The 19,535-nt window shown below is 52.4% G+C and overlaps 2 protein-coding genes across 4 annotated transcripts in view; one reads left to right on the top strand and one right to left on the bottom strand.

The window, feature by feature from the left end:
• The window catches only part of MRNIP (MRN complex interacting protein), a 22,446-nt gene extending 18,047 nt beyond the window's left edge, over positions 1-4,399 (top strand). Inside the window, exons 5-7 of the mRNA XM_004387184.2 lie at positions 1,417-1,574; positions 2,240-2,312; positions 3,881-4,399. Of these exons, the coding sequence (XP_004387241.1) occupies positions 1,417-1,574; positions 2,240-2,312; positions 3,881-4,375 (726 nt within the window). The 3' untranslated portion in view covers positions 4,376-4,399. The remainder of the gene's footprint in view (positions 1-1,416; positions 1,575-2,239; positions 2,313-3,880) is intronic.
• Positions 4,400-4,545: 146 nt separating this feature from the next.
• Positions 4,546-16,289, bottom strand: SQSTM1 (sequestosome 1). 3 transcript variants are annotated; one of them, XM_004387158.2, is made up of 8 exons: positions 16,000-16,289; positions 13,796-13,891; positions 13,044-13,273; positions 12,808-12,949; positions 11,848-11,928; positions 6,940-7,154; positions 6,443-6,638; positions 4,546-5,491 (listed from the first exon to the last, which is right to left on the bottom strand). In XM_004387158.2, the coding sequence occupies exons 1-8, from the start codon at positions 16,202-16,204 to the stop codon at positions 5,334-5,336; spliced, it is 1,323 nt and encodes a 440-aa protein (XP_004387215.1). In that variant the 5' UTR covers positions 16,205-16,289; the 3' UTR covers positions 4,546-5,333. The 3 variants fall into 3 exon arrangements, 2 of the variants coding, with proteins under 2 accessions (XP_004387215.1, XP_023597218.1); XM_023741450.1 differs by having other exon boundaries at positions 6,988-7,154; positions 16,000-16,204; XR_002825730.1 differs by lacking the exon at positions 4,546-5,491 and having other exon boundaries at positions 6,530-6,638; positions 6,833-7,154; positions 16,000-16,204.
• Between the last annotated feature and the right edge of the window lie 3,246 nt (positions 16,290-19,535).

Here is a 19,535-nt window from a genome sequence, read left to right as displayed (position 1 = left end):
CCCAGGAGTCTGCCCACTCCCTGTATGGATTCAGCTCAGGTGTCCAGGTAGTCAGCCACCAAGTGTGTGGTGCAGGCTCTCACCTACAGTCCTAGACAGGCATGGGTTATTGGTGTAGGCACAGGCATCTGGCTGCAGCAGGGGGACACACACTGAGCAAGTCAGGGGGCTGATGGCCACCCCCGAGTGTCCAGGAGAAAAGCATGTCCCTGTTCCCTAGAGTGTGTAGGTGGGTGGGTTTTGCAGCTGGACTATGAGCATATAGTGCTGTTGGCTGTAAGGACTAGGGGGCACCTCTTATTCTTGGGCCCCTATCGTAAGTGGCTAGGTGGCGTGGGTGGAGCCACCAGTCCTCAGGCCTCTGATGTGGGAAGACCCTACTTAATGGGCAGAGCAGTGTCCAGTGTCAGATGTCACGAATCTGCCACTTCACAGCTGAAACAGTTGAAGTTAGACTTCAGGTTATATACCCTGTTGTACTGCAGTAATGAGGGCCTACACTGTTGAAACGGGCCCACACAAGTCCTGCATGGGGGAAAGGCATTCAAAGTCCATGGATCCCCTAAGCCTTTGCCTAGGCAAAGGAGCTGTGCCTACCCTGAGTTCCTGGCTTAGGGGAGCTGGCAGATTATTTTTTCCCCATTTGTTAATTTGTTCCCTCTGCAAGGCAGGGAGAATGGCTCAGGGTGCCTGACGGGTCCTAGTTCTGGCCCAGGGGACTTGGCAGTCGCTGAAGCCATCCTGAATCCAGTGCAGAGCAGGGAAGTAAATGAAAGGTTTTTCCCTAAGGGGGGTGTTTTTGATCCATGCAGTAGGCCAGATGCAAATACTTATGTTTCACTGATCGAGGGCTGCTTCTCACTGGTTCTGGATGGCTGAGTAGACTTTCTGCCGCTGGGTCTCTCCCAGTGTGGAAAACACCTCCCAAGCACTGCTGCTTGTCTGCCTCACTGCTCACCGCTGAGCTGATCCAGGCCGAAGGGCTCAGGCTCCTGCCGGGTCAGGTCTGGCAACTCCTTGCTGCTTCCGAACCATCTTTCCCTCCCCGTGCCACTCAATCCGATTCCTCAACTTTGCCTTTGATATTCAGGGCTCCTAGATTGTCATATATAATTGATTCACTTGTTTTTTTGGGTCTTTGTTGTAAGAGAGACCACCAGAAGCATCTGACTATTCCACCATCTTGGCCCTGCCTCCTTGTTTTTTAGGTTCTTGATAAGCTGTGCCTGCTGCTTCCCCGGTGGTTGCCAGTGTGCACCAAGCCCAGTGGTGCCTGAGGGCATGAGATTCCCCTTTTCTGGGTAATGAGGTAGACGTGAATCCTGAGACCCTTGGACCTAAGAGTGGGGATGGGGAGTTTCAATAAAAGTGCCTGCTTTCCAATTCTGAGAATAAACTCATTTCCCAATCCTGTAGGAAAGATCGCAGCCCAGAGAGAGCCGCTGGCTGAAGTATCTGGAAAAGGGCTCCAAAGAACTGGAGCTGGAAGGAGAAGAAGTGTATTTCAATAGACAGCTCTCGTCCAGATTGGAGAAGCCAGACCCTCCCTTCAGTAACAATCTCCCTAGAAAAAGGTGCCTAGCTAGTCAGCAGTGCAGACCTTGTACCATTGCTCTTGTTAACTCTTGGAATGGTGGGACTGAGGATCTACCTCTAACAGTCAGCAAAGTGGGAGAAGCCCAAGCGAGGGCACTGGCATGTGGGGAAGCTGAATAGCAGCTGTCACAACTGGCCCTCCTCAGCCTGGCTTGGGACTGGGCACTGCGGTGCAGAAGGGAGGCTGGGCAGGCACCACGGTGCCTGTCTTTTTACAAAAGTCACTTAACATCTCAGACTGTACTAACCTAAGGAAAGAACTGATTTTAGGGACAAGGTTGACAAAACTAAGTGTGGTAAGAGTGGCCAAAGGGCTGGGCGCTTTTAGCCTAGAGAGGAAAATTTAGATGTCAAGGATTTTGGGTTGCTCTCATGGGGCGGGTGCTACTTGGAGGTAGATTTCAGTTTAAAGAATTTTCCAACACCTTCAAGCTATCAAGCAGAGAAGTGGACTGCCGTGGATTAAGTTTATAGGCTGTTATTTGTGGTAGAGCAGAAGCTGAGCAGCCACCTAGGAAGCCGTTAAGGGATGAAAAGGTTCCTATCTGTGCTGGGGTGTTGGAGCAGGCTCCACTGAGTCCGAGTCTGTGAGGTGCTCAGATGACAGGACTAGGGTAGCTGACAGCACTTTTCTCCACACCAGGAAATGGAGCCCTGACACCCAGGACTCAGGTTGCAGAGAAGGCGACTCCAAGGCCACCTTGCAGCCCCACGAGGTCAGTGTTTCTGTTCTGGTTCCAGTGACCGTTGAGCGTACACAGGATTTTTTTTTTTTTTTTGTCTTGTTTTCTTTTGATAATTGATGAAGTATAAGACTTAACACCCCCCAAAAGCCCAACTTTCCACTCAGGTGTCTTGTTTTGGTTATAGGCCTGTAGGCCTGTCTCTGGCATGTACCCTGCTTCCCTCCCATGCTCATCCTCTTTAGTGACGTGCCCTCATGGTTGAGAGGTCATCTTGATGCCTTAGAGCCACGGCGGCTAACCAGTAGGGATTGCCGAGGTCAGGCCATTTTCTTCATCCTGCAGGGAGTGGGGGATCTTTGTCAGACTGTTCCAAATAGGACTTGGCCCGCATTTCTGAGGATGTGTTGCCATCTTCACCCTAACTCACCTCGTGGCAGACTTTTACACTCAAGGCACTGCATTCACTTAGCAAGTGTTCTTGTTTTTACTGCTTCACACCTAGCTAACTCCACTGCACATGCAGTGCTGCAGAACACGGGTTCCTGAGCTCACCGCCCTGGCCTGGCTTCACGCTGCCAGGGGAGCTGTGGGAATGAGCTGGTGTCAGCCATTGCCACAGCCTGACATAAGCCAAGGTTGGCTGTGGCTGCTTCTCAGACCTTGGCGCAGAGTGCTGGCTCAAAGCCAAGAGGCAGAGTTCAAGGGTTTTGCCACTAACTAGTTTTGTGCCCCCCAGTAAGTACATGATGCTTGATACCTAAATTACGGAATAATGCCAGTGACGATGATAGTAGTAATGTTTACCACATGCCAGCCCCTGGACCAAACATTGAAGCTGCTTTATCATGCTTAATGCTCACCACAAGCCTGCTCTTTTCTGCTTTGAAGGCGAGGGACTGAGGCTCGTCAAGTTTTAGTGACTGGACTGAGGTCACAAATTCAGGGACAGAGCCAGTGTCTCAGTGTCAGAACGGCAAAGCCTCTTCCACAAGGCCTGGGTGACAGTGTCACAGGGTCCCACTGTATCACTCCTTTTCAAGTTACTTTGTAAGCGTGAGCCCAGCTCTCAGTGCTTCTTTGGTGCCTGAGGTGAAAGGGCAGACAGTCCCCGCACCTGTTGTCATCTGCCAGGAGGCCTCATAGAACCACACACGGCTTCGCCCTCCTCCACCCACCTCTGTGAAGACACCCCCATCAGACGGGACTGAACAGCAGGGGGGCATCCACACCCACCCCATTCCAGGTGGTCTCTAAGGGCCTTTCCTGCTCTCACCTCCTTCCAGGCCTCCCATCTGACTTTAAGATCCCCATACAGTGGACTTCTTGATTGCATGAGAGTATCTTTTTTTTGGAAAGCCTAGTCATGAATTTAATGGAGAATTTGCAGTGAGGTAAACCTTACAAGCAGAGCATCTCCCCAGCCTGAGAACAAGCCAGTAGGTAGAGCACAAGAGCAGAACCAGCCCCAGGAGTACAGATGCAGGAGTGATTGTGCCGGCACATGGTGCTCCCTCCTCCTGTGACTTGGGCCTGCCTGGCCACTGGGGCTCATTCTTCTAAACAGAGGATGCGGCCATCTTCTCTTATTTCTGTTTCAGAGCTACACTAACCTAACAGGGAAGGTCGAACAAGGAAGCAGAGGCTGCCTCCAGGAGAACTTGGAGGATTGGAACAGCAGTGAGCTTACTGTTCCTCGGTGGAAACCACCTAGGCCTGCCCAGCAGGCTAAGGCTGCATGTTCTAAATGGGAACGATTTCTTCTGTCACCTGGGAAGAGCTCCCATGTGGACACGGAGCCACTGAGACCTCTGCAAACAGGCCCCAGTTCAGCCAGTCCAGTACAGCCTGAGCCCTGGACCCAGAGCCCAAGGGAAGGCTGCTCCAGTGGGCCCCCTGATGTTCTCCAGCCTCCTTGGGTCCCAAACACTCCGTCTGGGGCCAGGAGGCCCTGCAGGAAGACCGCCGAGCAGCCATGGGGCCCAGGAACTTTTCAGGCAGAGGGTGGGCCCCTGGTTAAAGTGGAACAGCAATCCCTACCTGTGCTACTGTGTGACCTCTTTAAAACTGGTGAGGACTTTGATGATGACCTGTGAACTGAGGCCAGCATGCTGTTACTCTAGGTATATTTGTCACATGAGCCCTATTCCACTAGATCTCTAGACAAATAGAAACAAGGTACCCTTGAGTTGCTTTTAAATCATAGGGCTGAGTATAATTTATGGCGACTGCTGAAAGCTGACAATAAATACTACAGTCAAACAGATTTGCTTTGTTGTGGAGAAGACAACGTCTTTGATTAAAGTGCGTACAGCATTTAATTACAGACTGATCACAGATATTATAACAGAATGGCTACAAAGGGATTTTCTTACTTCAGAAGCAACTGACACATTTGGAAAGGAGAGAACTATAGTGGGTTATGAACAAGGAGGCAGTACTCAGTGAAAACCAACGTCTCGGACTTGCCTTATCAGCCCTTCTTTATTCCCAAGCACCAAACCCACAGTACTGGGCTGTCCTGTCCTAACCCCATTCTTCCTCCCCAGCACTTGCTCCAGGACACCCTCCTCTGCTCCCTCACAAAACAGTAACAGTACTCTAAAATCAGACTATATCAGATTTTTAGCGGATAATCAACTAAATGTCAGCATACTGTTAGTCATTTAAAAAAAAGAAAAAGCAGAAGGTCATAAGACAAGATATATTCTGGATTGCTGGTATCATCCTGGGGGCGGGGGGACAGCAACAGGCTGCAGTGTGCCCTCCATGTCCTCCTCAGCAAGGGCAAGGCCCAGAGCCAGGGCACACGAGAGATGCTGGTTTCATTTCTCAAACATCAATCTCAAAACAGCTAGGTTCTCAAACATACACATACTTGGAACTCCCCATCATGTCACTTTTTCTACTACCCTAAATGGCTTCATGCATCCCCACCCCCCCAGAGTCTGGAAGAAGAATGCAGAGAAAGTGGCCCTTTCAGAGGCCCTGCTGTTCTACACTAGCTCAGCACAACTAGGAGACAAAAGGGGTAGACTAACTGAGCAAACATTGTCACAATGGCGGTGGGTGTTTTGAATACTGGATGGTGTCCAGAGCAGCTCCAATGTCATAATTCTTGGTCTGTAGGAGCCTGGTGAGCCAGCCGCCTTCATCAGAGAAACCCATGGACAGCATCTGGGAGAGGGACTCAATCAGCCGGGGGTCAGCTTCTGTCAGAGAGAGTCACAGGAGCCCATGAGTAGAGGCCAGCACTGAGCCCACCGTGTGCCAACTATAGCAGCCTCTTGTCCCCCAGCCAGGAAGTACCCACCCGGCCAGACCCTCCACGTGCACCCTCTTACCCTCACAGGGACCCCTATGGCAAGCTACATGGTTTCTGTCACAACTACTTAACTCTGCCATTATTGCACGAAAGCAGCCTAGACAACACGTAAAAAAATGAGCATGGCTGTGCTCCAATAAAACTTTATTTATGGACACAGAAATTTGAATTGTATATAATTTTCACATGTCATGAAATATCCTTGCTTTTGTTCCAAGCATTTAAAAATGTAAAAATCAACCCTGGCCCACAGGCCATAGTTTGCCACCCCTGCTCTAGGGCAGAAAAGATGTACACTGACAGCCACAGGCCAGATTTGGCCCACAGATGGGTTTTCCCTCACTTGAACATTGTTTTAAACTCATTGCCAGGTGACAGAGCTGAGTATCAGCTGCCCCCTTTATTCAGGGCATACTATCAGGCTGCCACAGTCCCCACCTTGCCCTACTGCCTCACACACTACACACAGCACTCGTTTGGTTCCTGTCTGGCTCCTGCAGGGATCTGGGCTGTGACCCTGCCCTAAGGTCAGCACTCTGTGAGGAAACCATGAAGTCACTTTTGGTCCTATGTGGCAGCGCCAAATCCACTGCTTTCCTCTACATATATCTGCCTTCTTAATTCTTGGTCTGGGGGCTATCTTAGAAACTGCTAAAATTAGCTGAGCTTACTATTGCTCAGTATAAACATAAGAGGACAAAACCACTCCTCATTTTCTCTCAGAGCCACAGACAAGCCCCGGGCAAGAACATCACACACTTTTGTTGCTAAAAGCAGGAAACTACAGGAGGCTCTGAGAGAGAAGAGTAAAAACATAAAACTGCTTGAAGCCACTTGCCTGGTGGAAGATGTGGGTACAGTGCCGCTTCCTTCAGCCCTGTGGGGCCGTCGTGGGAAGGGTCCAGAGAGCTTGGCCCTTCGGATTCTGGCATCTGCAGAGACTGGAGCTCACCGGTAGACGGGTCTACTTCTTTTGAGGACAAATGAGTCCAGTCATCATCTCCTCCTGAACAGTTATCGGACTCCATCTGTTCCTGGAACAAAACTCACCGTGAGCACATAAGGAACAGGAGCAATAGGCAGAAACTAATCATAGCACTAATTCGTGTGTGTTTGTATGTGTGTAGGGCAGGCAAGAAGCTATGGGTACAGTGAGCAGCTGCTGCAAAGGCCAAGTATATTTTTCTGTACAAGTTCTAGCAGAAGGTTCATAGAATGACTTAAATACCCAGGAAACAGACTGTCAGTGCTGGTGAGGGAAGGTGGCTGAGAGGTGCTGTGGGCAGAAAGCGCCTGCTGGCTGCCCTTTTAGGTGACCTGGGAGAGCAGGCTTGCCTCGGGCTGGCCCATAGGCTCCAAGGTGATCTTTTTCATTTGCTCTACCAGAGACTGAGCTGTGTGTTCCGCATTGCCCTCTGGTTTGCTGGGTTCAGAGGAACAGCTGTTTGGCTGTGAGTTGCACTTCTCCTCTGTGCTAGAACTGTTTGGAGAGGCGGATGTCAAACGGCTTCTTTTCCCTCCATGTTCCACATCAATATCAACTTCGATGCCTAGAGGCCAAGGAAGAAACAAAAACCTATTAAGTCCTTCAGAGAGGGGACTGCAAAACAAAAATGCAAAGGCGGTCTCTCAGCGAGCTGAGGGGCTGCAGGTTGACAGCTTTCAGGTCCCGTCCTCACAGGCATCTGAGGAGTCAGTATGGGGCACTTGTCATGTGGATACAGACACTAGCAGTGACAAAGAGCTCAAGCCCGAATCAAACGGCCAGTATGGGGCCAGACCAAGTCCCATAAACCCAGGAGTCAGAGGCAAATGGATGGTCCATCTTTGATCTTCAGGGTCTCCCAGTATCCTGACCTAAAATCCTCTCAGATTTATTACTTAGCTTCTAGAAAAACTCTTCCTGACATGTCCATCATATTAGACTTTTCCTTTCCTCCAACTTAGTAAAACATTAATCTCAGCTAACATCCAAGGTCAGCTTGAGCCAGAAAGTCCATCAAGAGACCTTGTTTTTCCTACCCCTGACCAAGCTTCCAGGAGGCTGGCTGAGCAGGGGTTGACTTCCATGTGTCTTTAGGGTATTCCAGGGAAGACTCAGACAGCCTAGCTCACAACTAGGTGGGAGCAAGAGAGGGCGTCCAAGGAGCCAGCTCTGTCCAAGGGAGTTCAGCCAGGGAGGAAGAAGAGAAGATGTGAAGGGAAGGGGCATCGGCTCTAGGGAGGTAGGCAGTGGGGAGCAACAGCAGGGCATGAGAGCCTGGAGGATGGAGACCAGTGGAGCAGAGGATGCTGGTGCCATAGCAGGGATGAACCTGGAGAAACGAGTCTCCCTTGTGGCCACAGGGAGATAACAGAGCCTGTAAGCAGGGGCATGGTGGGTCAGAGCCTGTCAGGAAAGCATGACTCTAGGGCAGAATGGACAAGAGGCGAGGCCTGCGGTCAGAAGACCCATGAAGGCTCCATGGCAGCCGCGGGGGCTGGGGGCTCTTCCTGCCACTCTGGTTCACGCAGGGCTGCATGTCAGGTGGGTCAGGCCCTAAGAACAGGGTGACAGCCAAATCTACATGGGGCCAATATGCCCCAGGCAGGGTTTCCTTGGCTGAAGACCACATGAAGCATTTGGCTCACATGTCAAGGCCTTGTGATATGAGAAACACACGTATTTAAACACTAGAGTTCTGCTTGAGGCAAACAGAATAGATCAAGCTGCATATGAGCCCATGAAGCTGAGCAGCACAGGGCAGCATGTCCCCCGCCCATCTCGCACACTCTGGGTACATGTTCAGGGAAGGGATGGGGCAGAATCCCCTGCCCTACTTTTAAAATTAGTTTATCAAAGACTACATGCCCACAGATTAGAGTCAAACACTTCCAAAAGGCTTAGAGGGAAAAACAGCAATCCCCTGCCTTCACAACTCCCCCTCACATACCCCATCCCGCTCCCCAAAGCCAACTTCCAGCTCACACTGTTCTTTTGTAAATGCTTAAGTTTACATCTATGTCTTACTCTAGATCAGTATTTGCCTCCCCTTACCCCATACTTTCAAAAATTCGGTTTTTGGTTAAAACAAAATTCAACATTTATATTAGTACCACTATGTAAGTATTGTTCTTTGCTGGGCCAGGTAGTGACCTTGACTGTTTCCTTAGTTTTTTTCTAAACTTAATGATGTCCTTTTTTTTGATAACTTTCCCCATATCCTCCAACAGCTTCTTAGTGAGACACTAAGACAAGGCTGACTGTGGGGCAAGGCATCATCAGCATCCCATCTTCAGGCTGGCTGGGCACTGGGCCAGCATCAGTGAAGCCTAGATGTCACGGGCTCACAGGCTCTCCTCTGACCACATTCAGCCTCTCCTGAACAGTAACTCCTAACCTCCCTCCTGGTGAGGGAGCAGGCTGCTGGACGCATTGATCAGGCTGACTACTCATGATGCCCAGCTTCAGCCTGGTGCCTCGCCCTATCCTCTGCTACGCCCCATGAGAAGGTCCCCTGGGTCAGGTGCTCCAGGAATTAAACAGCAGTTTTCTTGCAAGGGCTGGCAAGGGCCTCATCTGGCTGAGTGGGTCCCTGGGGTCTCTAAGTGATCTTCATGGAGGTTTTCAACCAGTCCCCTTGTCCCTGGCCCATGCCACTCCCACCTCTTGCCTTTCCTGGCACCTGTGCCTCTCCCAATTCCTGAGTGGACTTTTGCCCTCACCAGTGTCCCCTGTGCAGGCACTTAAGTTTCTGATATTTCCACCCTTGGTTACCAACTCTATCCATTCACCATCTTTCAAAATTTGGTGACATACCATTTATACCTTTTTGTTTAATCTCTTTACTGTTTGTTATTTTAGCAGAGTTTGGCGAGGAAGTAAAGATAAATGCAGGCTTAACTACAAGGACCTCCATCTGCATTAAGCTGTTTTTCTCCCTTTTTTCCTCCAACTTTTCGTTATGAAAACATTCAAGCAAACAGAAAAGCTAAAAGGATAGTACAGTGAACACCAATATACTTGCTCATTCTTTTTTAAATGGGTGAATGATGGGACTCTTCTGTAGACAGAATCAGAGATTATTATTTCTCCAACTTGATGATTAACCCCTTGAGACTTCAGGGCTTACCAGGCTGTGCACCAGTCTGTGCCCTGCTGCCCCAAAGCCTGTGTGTGTTTATCAAAGACATTGTGAGGAGGAAGGACCCTGTTCCTTTACGTCCTAGATGCCGGTGACTGTGGCCTCCAAGCCAGGACCAGTCCTGTGCCTCGGGTAGACTTGCTCAGCTGGTTCTCACGGCACCTACTAAGAAAGGGCTTTGGCTCTTTAAGTCACCTGACTCATTCTCTGCACTGTCTCCTGGGAGGTATTGTTCACTCGGTCCCCTTTGAACCCCTGCTCTGGGAACAGCCCCTTGTAGGCAGTTAACAGTGTGAGTCATCCTGGTTTTTAGTTCCTCATAAAGAAAAGCAAATACCTATAACTTCAACAACAGAATTTAAGCAGATCCTCAAATACATCTCCTCGATGGAAGCTACTCCGTCATACTTTACTGAAACTTGCCCTGTTTTGTAGAGTGTCAGGCTCCTCCCTAGTTAAGAGAAAACGCCTTTATCCTTATCCCAAAGGACCTCTGGGCACTTCTAAAATTACTACCATATTTTCTGAGTAGGGAATCCACATCAGTTCTGAAATACTCCGCAGGCACGATGGCTCTGGGGAGGCATAGAATGTGAGCCAGGATCACGCGGGGGAGCCTTCAGAAAGCAGAGATTTCAGGCCCCACCCCAGACCCACCTAACCAGTCACGAAAGGTGGGACCTAGAAATCCTGGGTTGTGACTTCCCAGGATGTCTCATTCCTTTAGTGAAAGACTTTGTTCTTCAAAATAATTTTAATAAAGTTTTCCATACACCAAAATGTATAGCAAAAAAAAAACCACAAAAAACCCTGTTAGGGATTCTGAAGCTCAGCCAGGCCTGAGAAGCATTGCTCCACTGACTCTTCCACAGAGAAGCTTCCCATGGCCCCTAAACTGTAGGCCGTTAGTGGGATGACCACCCCCTCAGACTTCTACTTCAGTCTTTCAAACCTTTGCTGTATCTTCAGTGAGTGTCAGATGGCATTTAAGCACAGCTTATCTCCCCATTATAATCTGATCATCCTCCACTGTTTTATCCTTTTGGGAAAGCATGAAGAGTATCAGTTCTCTTGCTCATTCTCTTAAGTCTTTAGCAGTACAGAAACCATGTGTGGTGTGAGCGACTTCATCTTAGCAGCCATGCCCAGACGTCACTGCTGCTTCAAAGGCATGTCCTGGGGCAGAATCGGTGTGAGTGGAAGTGGTTTCAGTCAGAGGAGACGGAAGTTACCCTGGAAGCCAGAACAGTGGTTGGCAGGGCTGGGCACCCTTCCACTGGTATTCTTTCAAACATGTGACACAACTTTGGACAGGTAGGGGGATACTTCCTCCCACTGAAAACAGAAAGGTGCCCTCTTTCTCCTAGGCTGACATCATGGATCCATCATAATCTACAACTAGAAGTCCCCTTCATTAGCTGATTCTCACTGTTAACAAAACCTAGCCCTGCAGCCCCCACCTCCAGACTATCAGATGAATAGGTGTTTTCTAAAGCCACAGCAGTGAGCCCCAGAGCCCACCTCAGGTCATGTCACGCCACTGAAGGGACAGCTGTTGCACGTCACACACTCTGCTGATCTACCTACTCTGAAATCAGAGGCCCTGGAAAGGCGTGACAGAAGGCATCCTTTCTACGCTGTCCCCTCACTCTCCAGCACTAGGCACAGGCCCAGAAAGCACCCAGGAAAGGTAAGGGGATTGCAAACAAAAAGGAAGGAAAAGATAAACGGCCCCTCAACTAAATACTCACCCACATCCTTGAGTAAATCCCAAGGCTCACCTTAGGGGAAAATGCAAATTGTCCTTCCCCCAAAGGGCACTCAGAAGTTGGCAGTTGGGCCCTTCGGCCAGAGTCTGGTCACCCTCCCTATTGGGAATGTCCCATCCATGTTTGATTCCATATCCCTCCTTGTGGGAAGCTCGGGAATTTGTCAGGGAATTGAACCTTGAGTTGCCTGTAACCCACCACTTGGCAAAGGCTGGCTTGAGGCAACAAATACTCAACAGTCTCAAGGCCACATCAGTTACCCATCCCTCCACAGAGTCAGAGGTGAAAGCCACCAAAAGGCCAAGTTCACAAAACACTTAACTGCTATAAAACAATGAAAGCCTACTTACCCAGAGGGCTGAGCGCAGCGGCCACACTTTCCCCTACATTCTTCAGGAAGTTGACACTGGGATCCTCTGAGGGCCCAGAAACTTCGATTTTTAAAACAAAAATAAAGGTATGTGTTATTCAAGCCATGTTTCTTGATGACTCTGATACCCGTTCGCAGTCCTATCAGTTTCCTCCCTAGGTCACTATTACCCCAGGCAGCCTCTGTGTCCTAGTGGATGCCTTATCCTGGCAGCCCACATACTCCTCCTCCCCTCCCCTGGCCACCTGCGCCCGTGGGGCCACATCCTAAACCACTTCATCCTCCAACTTGTTCCTCCTCCTTTGTCTGTGGTCCTGGTGCTCGGTAACCCAGCAGGGCTCGGAATATGTGGTATGTAAATATTGGCCATGTCTGAGATATATTATTTACTCAAAATCAAAAAATATCCCCACCTTTGTCCCAAAGATGAAATTAATCAAAAAACACAGTAAGATTAATAAAATCAAAAGAAGACCAGAACACAAAACAATAGACTGCAAGCCACATGTAAATTTTTAACTTTGTGACTGTGTTTTAACAAGAGCAGATGTGGCTCTGGGTATCCTGAAAGCTGACATGAGAAAACAAGAGTCTATTACAGGCTCCGGGGACTGGATGGCCCAAAGGCCTGATCTCAGGGCACCCAGATGGGCTACACAACGAAGTGGTTGACTGCTGGGTACACTAGTGGCCTTGGGTGATCCCTGCTGCCCCTCAGCTTTCCCACTTGTGAAACAGAGCTAATACTCCCAACTTTGCAGGGCTCTTGTGAGGATTAAATGACACGGATGGCTGTGAAAGCACCTGGCCCAGCCACAGGCATAGCAGGCATCAGTGCACATGGAAGGTTTGGGTAACAGCACCAGAGAATAAAGATGGTCCTCCAGCTCTGCTGGCCTTTGACAGCACACACAGGACAGGCTGCCTGGATGAGCCTCACCTGATTCCGCCGAGGGGCCGGTGCGGGCATCCCCCGCCCGAGGAGGACGTGGGCTCCAGTTGCCTGGTGGGCCCATTTCCCAGCCTGGCCACCCGAAGTGCCCATGTTTCAGCTTCCGGAGCCAGCGGCTGTGAGAGAAGCCCTGTAGGAAAAGCAAGCAGAGGAACAGGGCAGTGCAGGGCCAGGTGGTTCCTGCCGCCCCAGCACCCACCCCAGGCTGCAGAGGCCCTGCTTACCTCAGAGAGGTGCCCAAAGGGGCTGGGGAACGCGAGCTTGCTGTGCTCCCTATGCAAGCCCTTCCCCTCACAGGCCGCACACAGGTCGTAGTCTGGGCAGACACTGCACTTGTAGCGGGTTCCCACCACGGGCCCATTGCAACCGTCACAGATCACATTGGGGTGCACCATGCTGCGGGGCACCTCCTGAGCACACGGGGGGCGGTGGTCCCGCCGGCACTCCTTCTTCTCTGCAGGGAGGGTGGAGAAAGCCATTGAGGTGAGGCCCCCCAAAGACCTCCCTCTCCATCACCATTGTGGAGCTGTCACAGCCAGCAAGGCCCACGCCAAACACCCAGTTCCACACAGAATTCAGTTGTTCAGGTGACAGCAACAAAGAAACCTCAGAACTTGCTAGGTGAGTCCCAATCGCTGTACCTGAAAACTGGGCACGCAGGGCCCAGTCACCTGCGGAGCATCAGGGAGCTGTGCTGGCACACTCTGGCCTTGCTCCTCACTAAAATAAACCCTGCACTGCACCCCTAAAGCATCCCCCTCAGCCTCATGGCACTTGGTCTAGGCACAATCAAGAGTGGACTCAGAGACCCTTCAGACCCCACTCTTTACATGGTGAACATGGACTCCTTTCTAAGGGCAAACTCAGTATTTATTATGCCTCTGTCTAAATAGCCCTCAGATTCCTAGCCCTCAAGCCCTATTTTTACTCAGCAGGGAGCACCTGGCTTCAGGCCACACCCAGAGCAGTCCCTTACCTTTTATGTAAATACGGAAGATGTCATCCTTCACATAGGACATTGCCATTGTCAGCTCCTCATCACTGGAAAAGGCAACCAAGTCCCCGTCCTCATCTAGATGGTTTAAAAGACAGCACATGAGTACCTGTGGCTTCCAGCTGGATACGAGATGATGAAATGGGCTGAGGCCAGTGGTAAAGGGACATTTCAAGGGCTATAAACTGGAACCTCTGTGTGAACTGGGGGAGGAAGGGATGAGAGGCAAGATTGCCCATTCACTCTGACGCTGTTGGGAAGGTACGGACTCCAACCTGAGCCTCTGGACCATGGGCTGCATGCCAGCGGCAGGTGTGTGTGCGCAGGGCACCACAACAGTGATAGCTGGCCACCCAGTGCTCTGCCTTGGAGCCCCTTGGACCATATCCAACCAGGCTCATCTTCAAGTGTGGGAGATTCTGTCTTTGACCAGTTCTGGGGGACCCAGCCTTCCAAAGGCCTTAGGCTTCTTAAGGTTTAGGGGAGTAATAGGCAAGCCAGGGCTTCAAACCAGTTCATTCCAGTTAAACCCCCTGCTAAGAATTTGCATTTCTACCCCCCAGATATACTGAATCAGAATCTACATAAGAATTAAAATGTATATGGAAGAATTACCTGGGGATCTTGTTAAAATGTAGATTCTGATTGAGTATATCTAGGGTGTAAATGCAAATTCTCAGCAGAGTGGAACCTGAATAAACTAGTTCAAAACCCTGCTGAAAATTCATATTTGAATGTAGTCTCCAATATTTAGATGTTGGCTCAAATGGTTTTAAACCACCACCATGCAGGACAAACCACACCATCCATCTGCAGACGGAATATGGCCTGTGGGCCACCAGATCACAACATCAAGAATACAGGTGGTGCCAAAAGGTGGAAACAATCCAAGTGTCCATCAACAGATGAATGGAAAAACAGAATGTGTATCCATACAATGGACTAGTATTCCACCATAATACTACATCATGCTACAACATGGACGCATTTTGAAAACGCTATGCTAAGTGAAAGAAGCCAGTCACAAAAAAACCACATATGTCCAGAACATGCAAAGCTATAGAAACAGAAAGTAGACTGGTAGTTAGGGCTGGAGGTAATCAGACTATTGGGGTGGGGGGGTGACAGCTTAAAGGTATGGGGTTTATTTTCAAGGTGATGAAAATGTTCTAAAACTGTGGCGATGGTTGCACAAATCTGTAAATATGCTAACAACCATTGAGTTATACACTTTTAATGGGTAAATTGTATGACATATGAATTATATCTCAAAAAAGTTGTTCCAATAAAAAAGATAGGGGCGAACCTGGCAGGCTAGCAGCACTGCTGTGGGAGGTCCCGGCACTGTCCCTCCCCCAGAGGCTGGCCCTGGCTGCCCCGCCCTCCCTCCCACAACCTCCTAAACCCCACCCCCAGCAGTCACCAGTCACACAAGCACAGCCAAAAACTAAGCTAGCTCCTGGGCCCCTAAAGGCTTCCCAGCCTCCATTTCTACACTAACTCTCCAGAAGAACGCTTTGATCTTGCCGGCCTCTCCAGCGCCTATGAGATAATGTCCATACTCTGCCTGGCCTTGGGCGTTTTGTGATCTGGCCCTGATCTCTCTTTACAGAGGCTATCTCAGGATAGTTCCCCGCACACCACAGTTGTTTATCTGTGTCATTCCTCCCCTGCCCTGGGGCCTCTTCCTCCGGGTCAGCTCCGCCCAGGCTCTTCAGGGGCAGAATGGGAACCCACCACCTGGCGGAAGCAAGCCCAGACTCCGAAGCGCCAAGATGTGAGTGTAACCAGAGTGCCCGCCGCCAGCGGAGAGCCGAGAGGCCGCCCCCGCGCGTCCTTGCCAAGCTCTGCAGCATCATGGCGGGGGGAGGGGTGGCATCTGACGCCCCCAGGCCTGAGATCAGCCCGCAGAGTCTGGCAGCCCCTGGCTCCAGAAGGACCAGCGCTGAACAGCCGGGACTGGGCCGGAACCGAGACTTGGTCCCCCACTCCTGGACTTCCAGACTGGCACCCGAGGCCGAAGTGTGGACCTGCCGCGGGCCACTGCCCACCCAACTGCCAGAACAGCCCTCCCTCACCTCATCAGGCATCGACGGGAAGGAAGAGCAGCAGCCCCCGCCCCGCAGGGCAGGCAGTCCGGAGGCCGCTCGGCCTGCGTCACTGCCGCCACCCCCGGCCCTGCTCACCGCGGTAGTGCGCCTGGAAGCCGCCGGGCCGCAGCGCCGGGAACAGGGAGGCCACCCGGCTCAGCAGCCGCTCGCAAGGCCCGGGCCCAGTCGCGGCCTCGGCTTCGGCTTCCGCCTCCGGGCTGAAGCAGAAGCTGAAACGGCGGATTTCGCGGGCTGCATCCTCCTTGCCTAGAAGGTAGGCCTTGACAGTGAGCGACGCCATAGCCAGCACGCGAAAGAACTAACCCAGCTGGACAAAACCGGCCGCCGGCGCGCAGCCTTTATAGAAAACGCGGAAGCCCCGCCCCAACCGGCCACCTGGGGGCGGGGTCTCCCTGCGCTGTCTTCGCCCCCACCGCCCGGCCGCCGCGCTCGCGAGCCGCCCTGAGGGTGCCCCGCACCCGCTGCCACCCCACGTCTCCTGTGACCATCCCCCCCAACAGTTGCCGGGCTCCCTTCACTGCCAGCCCCTCTCCTCACTGCCCCAGTGCAGCGGGGACCCCAAGAGGCCCGCCCCGTTAGTCCGACGTCTAAACTGGGATCTGGCCTCGGCTCTTGGGGCAAGAGACAGGCAAGGGGTTCCTCCCAGGCCTGGGCCTGGCCATGACTCAGCAAAGTGTCCCCGGGCCGCCGGGGGATGCCCAGAGCAAGGGGTGGGGGGAGCACAGAGGCTCGACGCCAAGAGGTGCCTAAGCAGTCCAGTGGGTATTGCCGGCCAGAACAAGCAGACCCCCAGGGGTGGTACAACCGACCCTGCCAGCTTGGTAGCCTCCAGTCCATTCGGGGCAATCAGCCTCCCGGGTAGCAGCACACAGCATCCTCCCTGGCGGTTTATCCTCCATCCACCAGTGATGTTCCCAGTTCAATAGGTTGAGAGGTACTAGGAGAGCACAGGGGGCAGGGGCTCGTGAATACCCCCAGGGCCCGCGCTTCACTGCAGCCCAAGAGACTCCTTCTGGGTACCCAGACACCCACCTGTCAGCACAGGGTTCAGTTCAGCAGGTGATGCCCAAGGGCCGGTGAGTTCGCAGCCTGTTGGTCTCATGGGCAGGGGATCAGACCAACCGCCCTAGATCTATGAGCCAAGAAACCCTGTATGTGACCGAAGCGACCTATTCGAAAGGCCTGGGGAAGCACCTCTGAGGGGGCCCTGGGAAGCACCTTGGAAGAAGCTGGGAAGGAAGGGTATGTCACCCTATGTTGCATCCAGATGGGGTCCTGTCATGCTCTTTCACGGTGGACTTTGTGGGAGCACGAGGGCTGGGAAACTCAGAGACCAAGGGAAGTTTGGTTGGACTAGTGGCTAGGCAGGTGCGAAGGTGATTTGCATGTGGGAGCACAAAGGGACTTGTCGACAGGTGTGGCTGATCCATCCCTGAAGGCTCCAGACAACCCTCGCACCCCTGCACGGAGCAGCCCTGCGGAGAGGAGCGCCCCCTCTTCACCCCTCCCCCCGCGTCTCCGCGGTGACCCTTGGCCCACTGAGACCCATGGCCCTGGGGGAAGGGTCAGGGTCTGGGAAGAAGATGCGGGCCGCCGGCAGGTGGGAGCGCGCGTGACTCAGCAGCGCCCGAGTCTGGGAGAGACGCAGCCCCGGCGGTTGGGCAAAGAGCGCGCTTCCCGCCCCAGCTCGACCGGCCAAGCCACCCCAAAGCTTCAGGGTCCCGGTCCGAGCGGGGTGTGGGCTGCACAGGAAAGCCATCTGATCAGGGGAACGCCGGTTTCAGGAACAGCCCAAGGCGCGGCCCTTGCCCAAACAAGAAGTGGGACCCCTAGGCCGTCACCAGGAACTCCTTTGCTTTCTCGACATTTATGCCCGTGTGGGACAGTGGTGGGCTTGCAGGGAGGGATGGGAAGGCTCAGAGAGAAAGGCGGTGGCAAGAAATGGGCTCAAGAGGGTAGACTTGGAGACCACCACGCGCCCTCGTCCCTGGGGAGCCCGGGCCGGCCCTTCCCAGCATGCCCTGCTGCTGAGCGCCGCCCTAGCCCTCCCCGCCCCAAGGCCGGCCGAGAGGTAAACAAGATTGTGCGCCGGGGAACCCCCTGGCAGGGCCCTGTCTGCCTGCCGCCCGGTGGTCAAAAGTCGGGTGGTGAGTCAGCGTCCCATGATCACCGTCAAGAACTGGGGATCCCCCGCCACCACTGCCGCCTCTAGTGACATCTTACCGCCCTGGGGGGTCTCATGGGTCTCAGCGGGACCTCGCAGCAAGGAGATCAGAGGCGGGGGCCAGGCAAGGAGTTGGTGGCTGGAGCCAGAACCCTCCCTGTAATCCAGGCCCCCTTCTGGCAGCTGCCATTCTCTGTTTTTCCTCTCCCTGGGATACAGACAGACAGACAGACAGACAGACAGACAGACAGACAGACACACACACACACACACACACACACACACACACCCTGCCACCTCCCCTGGGTCCATTGACCCCATTCCCACCTTCAAGCGCATGCGCACTCAGCAAGCTGGAAAGCTTGACCCTGAGTCTGGAGACTTCTATCCACTGTCTTTGGGCTAATGCTGCTCAGTTTCCTTATCCTAGAAATGGGGCTGGAGTGGGATGACTTGGATGTCCCCGCCCAGGTGAGACCCCTCAGGTGTACTAGTTGTTCTTTGTCTGCCTTTGGAGGGGTGAGCTGAGGGGAGCTGGGGAGAGAACCAGGGGTTGAGAAGGTTAAAGAGTGGGAGGCACAGAAGAAGAGACCTGAGTTAAGAAGTTCTGAGAGACAAGCAGGAATGGCCATGAGGACATCTGATTTTGTTTTGTACCATCTGGTGTGCTGTAATAACCTCTTCAATCCCACCCAGCCCTACCCCCCAAATAATCCCATCACAATGGTTTGACATGGTTTTCTGGAGTTTGGCTGATTTTCTTTGAGATGTGGAGTCAAGCCTCCCTAGGTGTGGGGGCCCAGAACTAGGGCACCAGACACAAGGGGTTCCAGGCTGAGCTGCTCTGGGTTGTGCTTAAAGGAAATTAACTGAGGACCAAGGGAATAAGCCCCTCCCAACCCCATCCCTAGGACTAACCCCCAAACCAAACAAACCCATTGCCCTCAAATAGATTGCAACTCATAGGAACCCTATAGGACCAAGGGATGAGTTTTTCATGTCCAGGGAAAGGGTCCACCGCATCGGGTTGCCTCCAGGCCTTCTTCACTAAAGTCTCTCTTGGTTCTCACACTGCCCTGGACCTGTCTGTCCCTCCCTTCCTCTCACTCACTCTGAGGGACACAGCCCTGCTCACTGTTCTAACATGCCAACTCATTCCCCACCTGGTGACTTTATCCTGGCTCTTCCCTTTGCCTGGAACCCCTCCCTCCCTGCCCTGCATGGCAACTTCCCATCCTAAATGTCACCTCAGTGGGGCCTTCCCTGACCACTCCATCTGGGGAAAATCCTCACGTATTGGACACTGTCTCGTTTTAGCTCTTTCTGCAAGGCCAAGCCAAGAGGGTAATGGGGGTAGGGGAACAGGGGCAGGAGGGGCTTGGAAAGACCTTTCTAAAAGAAAAGGGGCTCAAGTCATTGGTCATCAGGAAAATGTAATTTAAAACCA

This window comes from Trichechus manatus, unplaced genomic scaffold (genome assembly GCF_000243295.1).
Source record: "Trichechus manatus latirostris isolate Lorelei unplaced genomic scaffold, TriManLat1.0 scaffold00181, whole genome shotgun sequence".
Classification (NCBI taxonomy): domain Eukaryota; kingdom Metazoa; phylum Chordata; class Mammalia; order Sirenia; family Trichechidae; genus Trichechus; species Trichechus manatus.
Note: the sequence above shows the minus strand (reverse complement) of the source record. Positions and strands in the feature narration are given on the sequence as shown.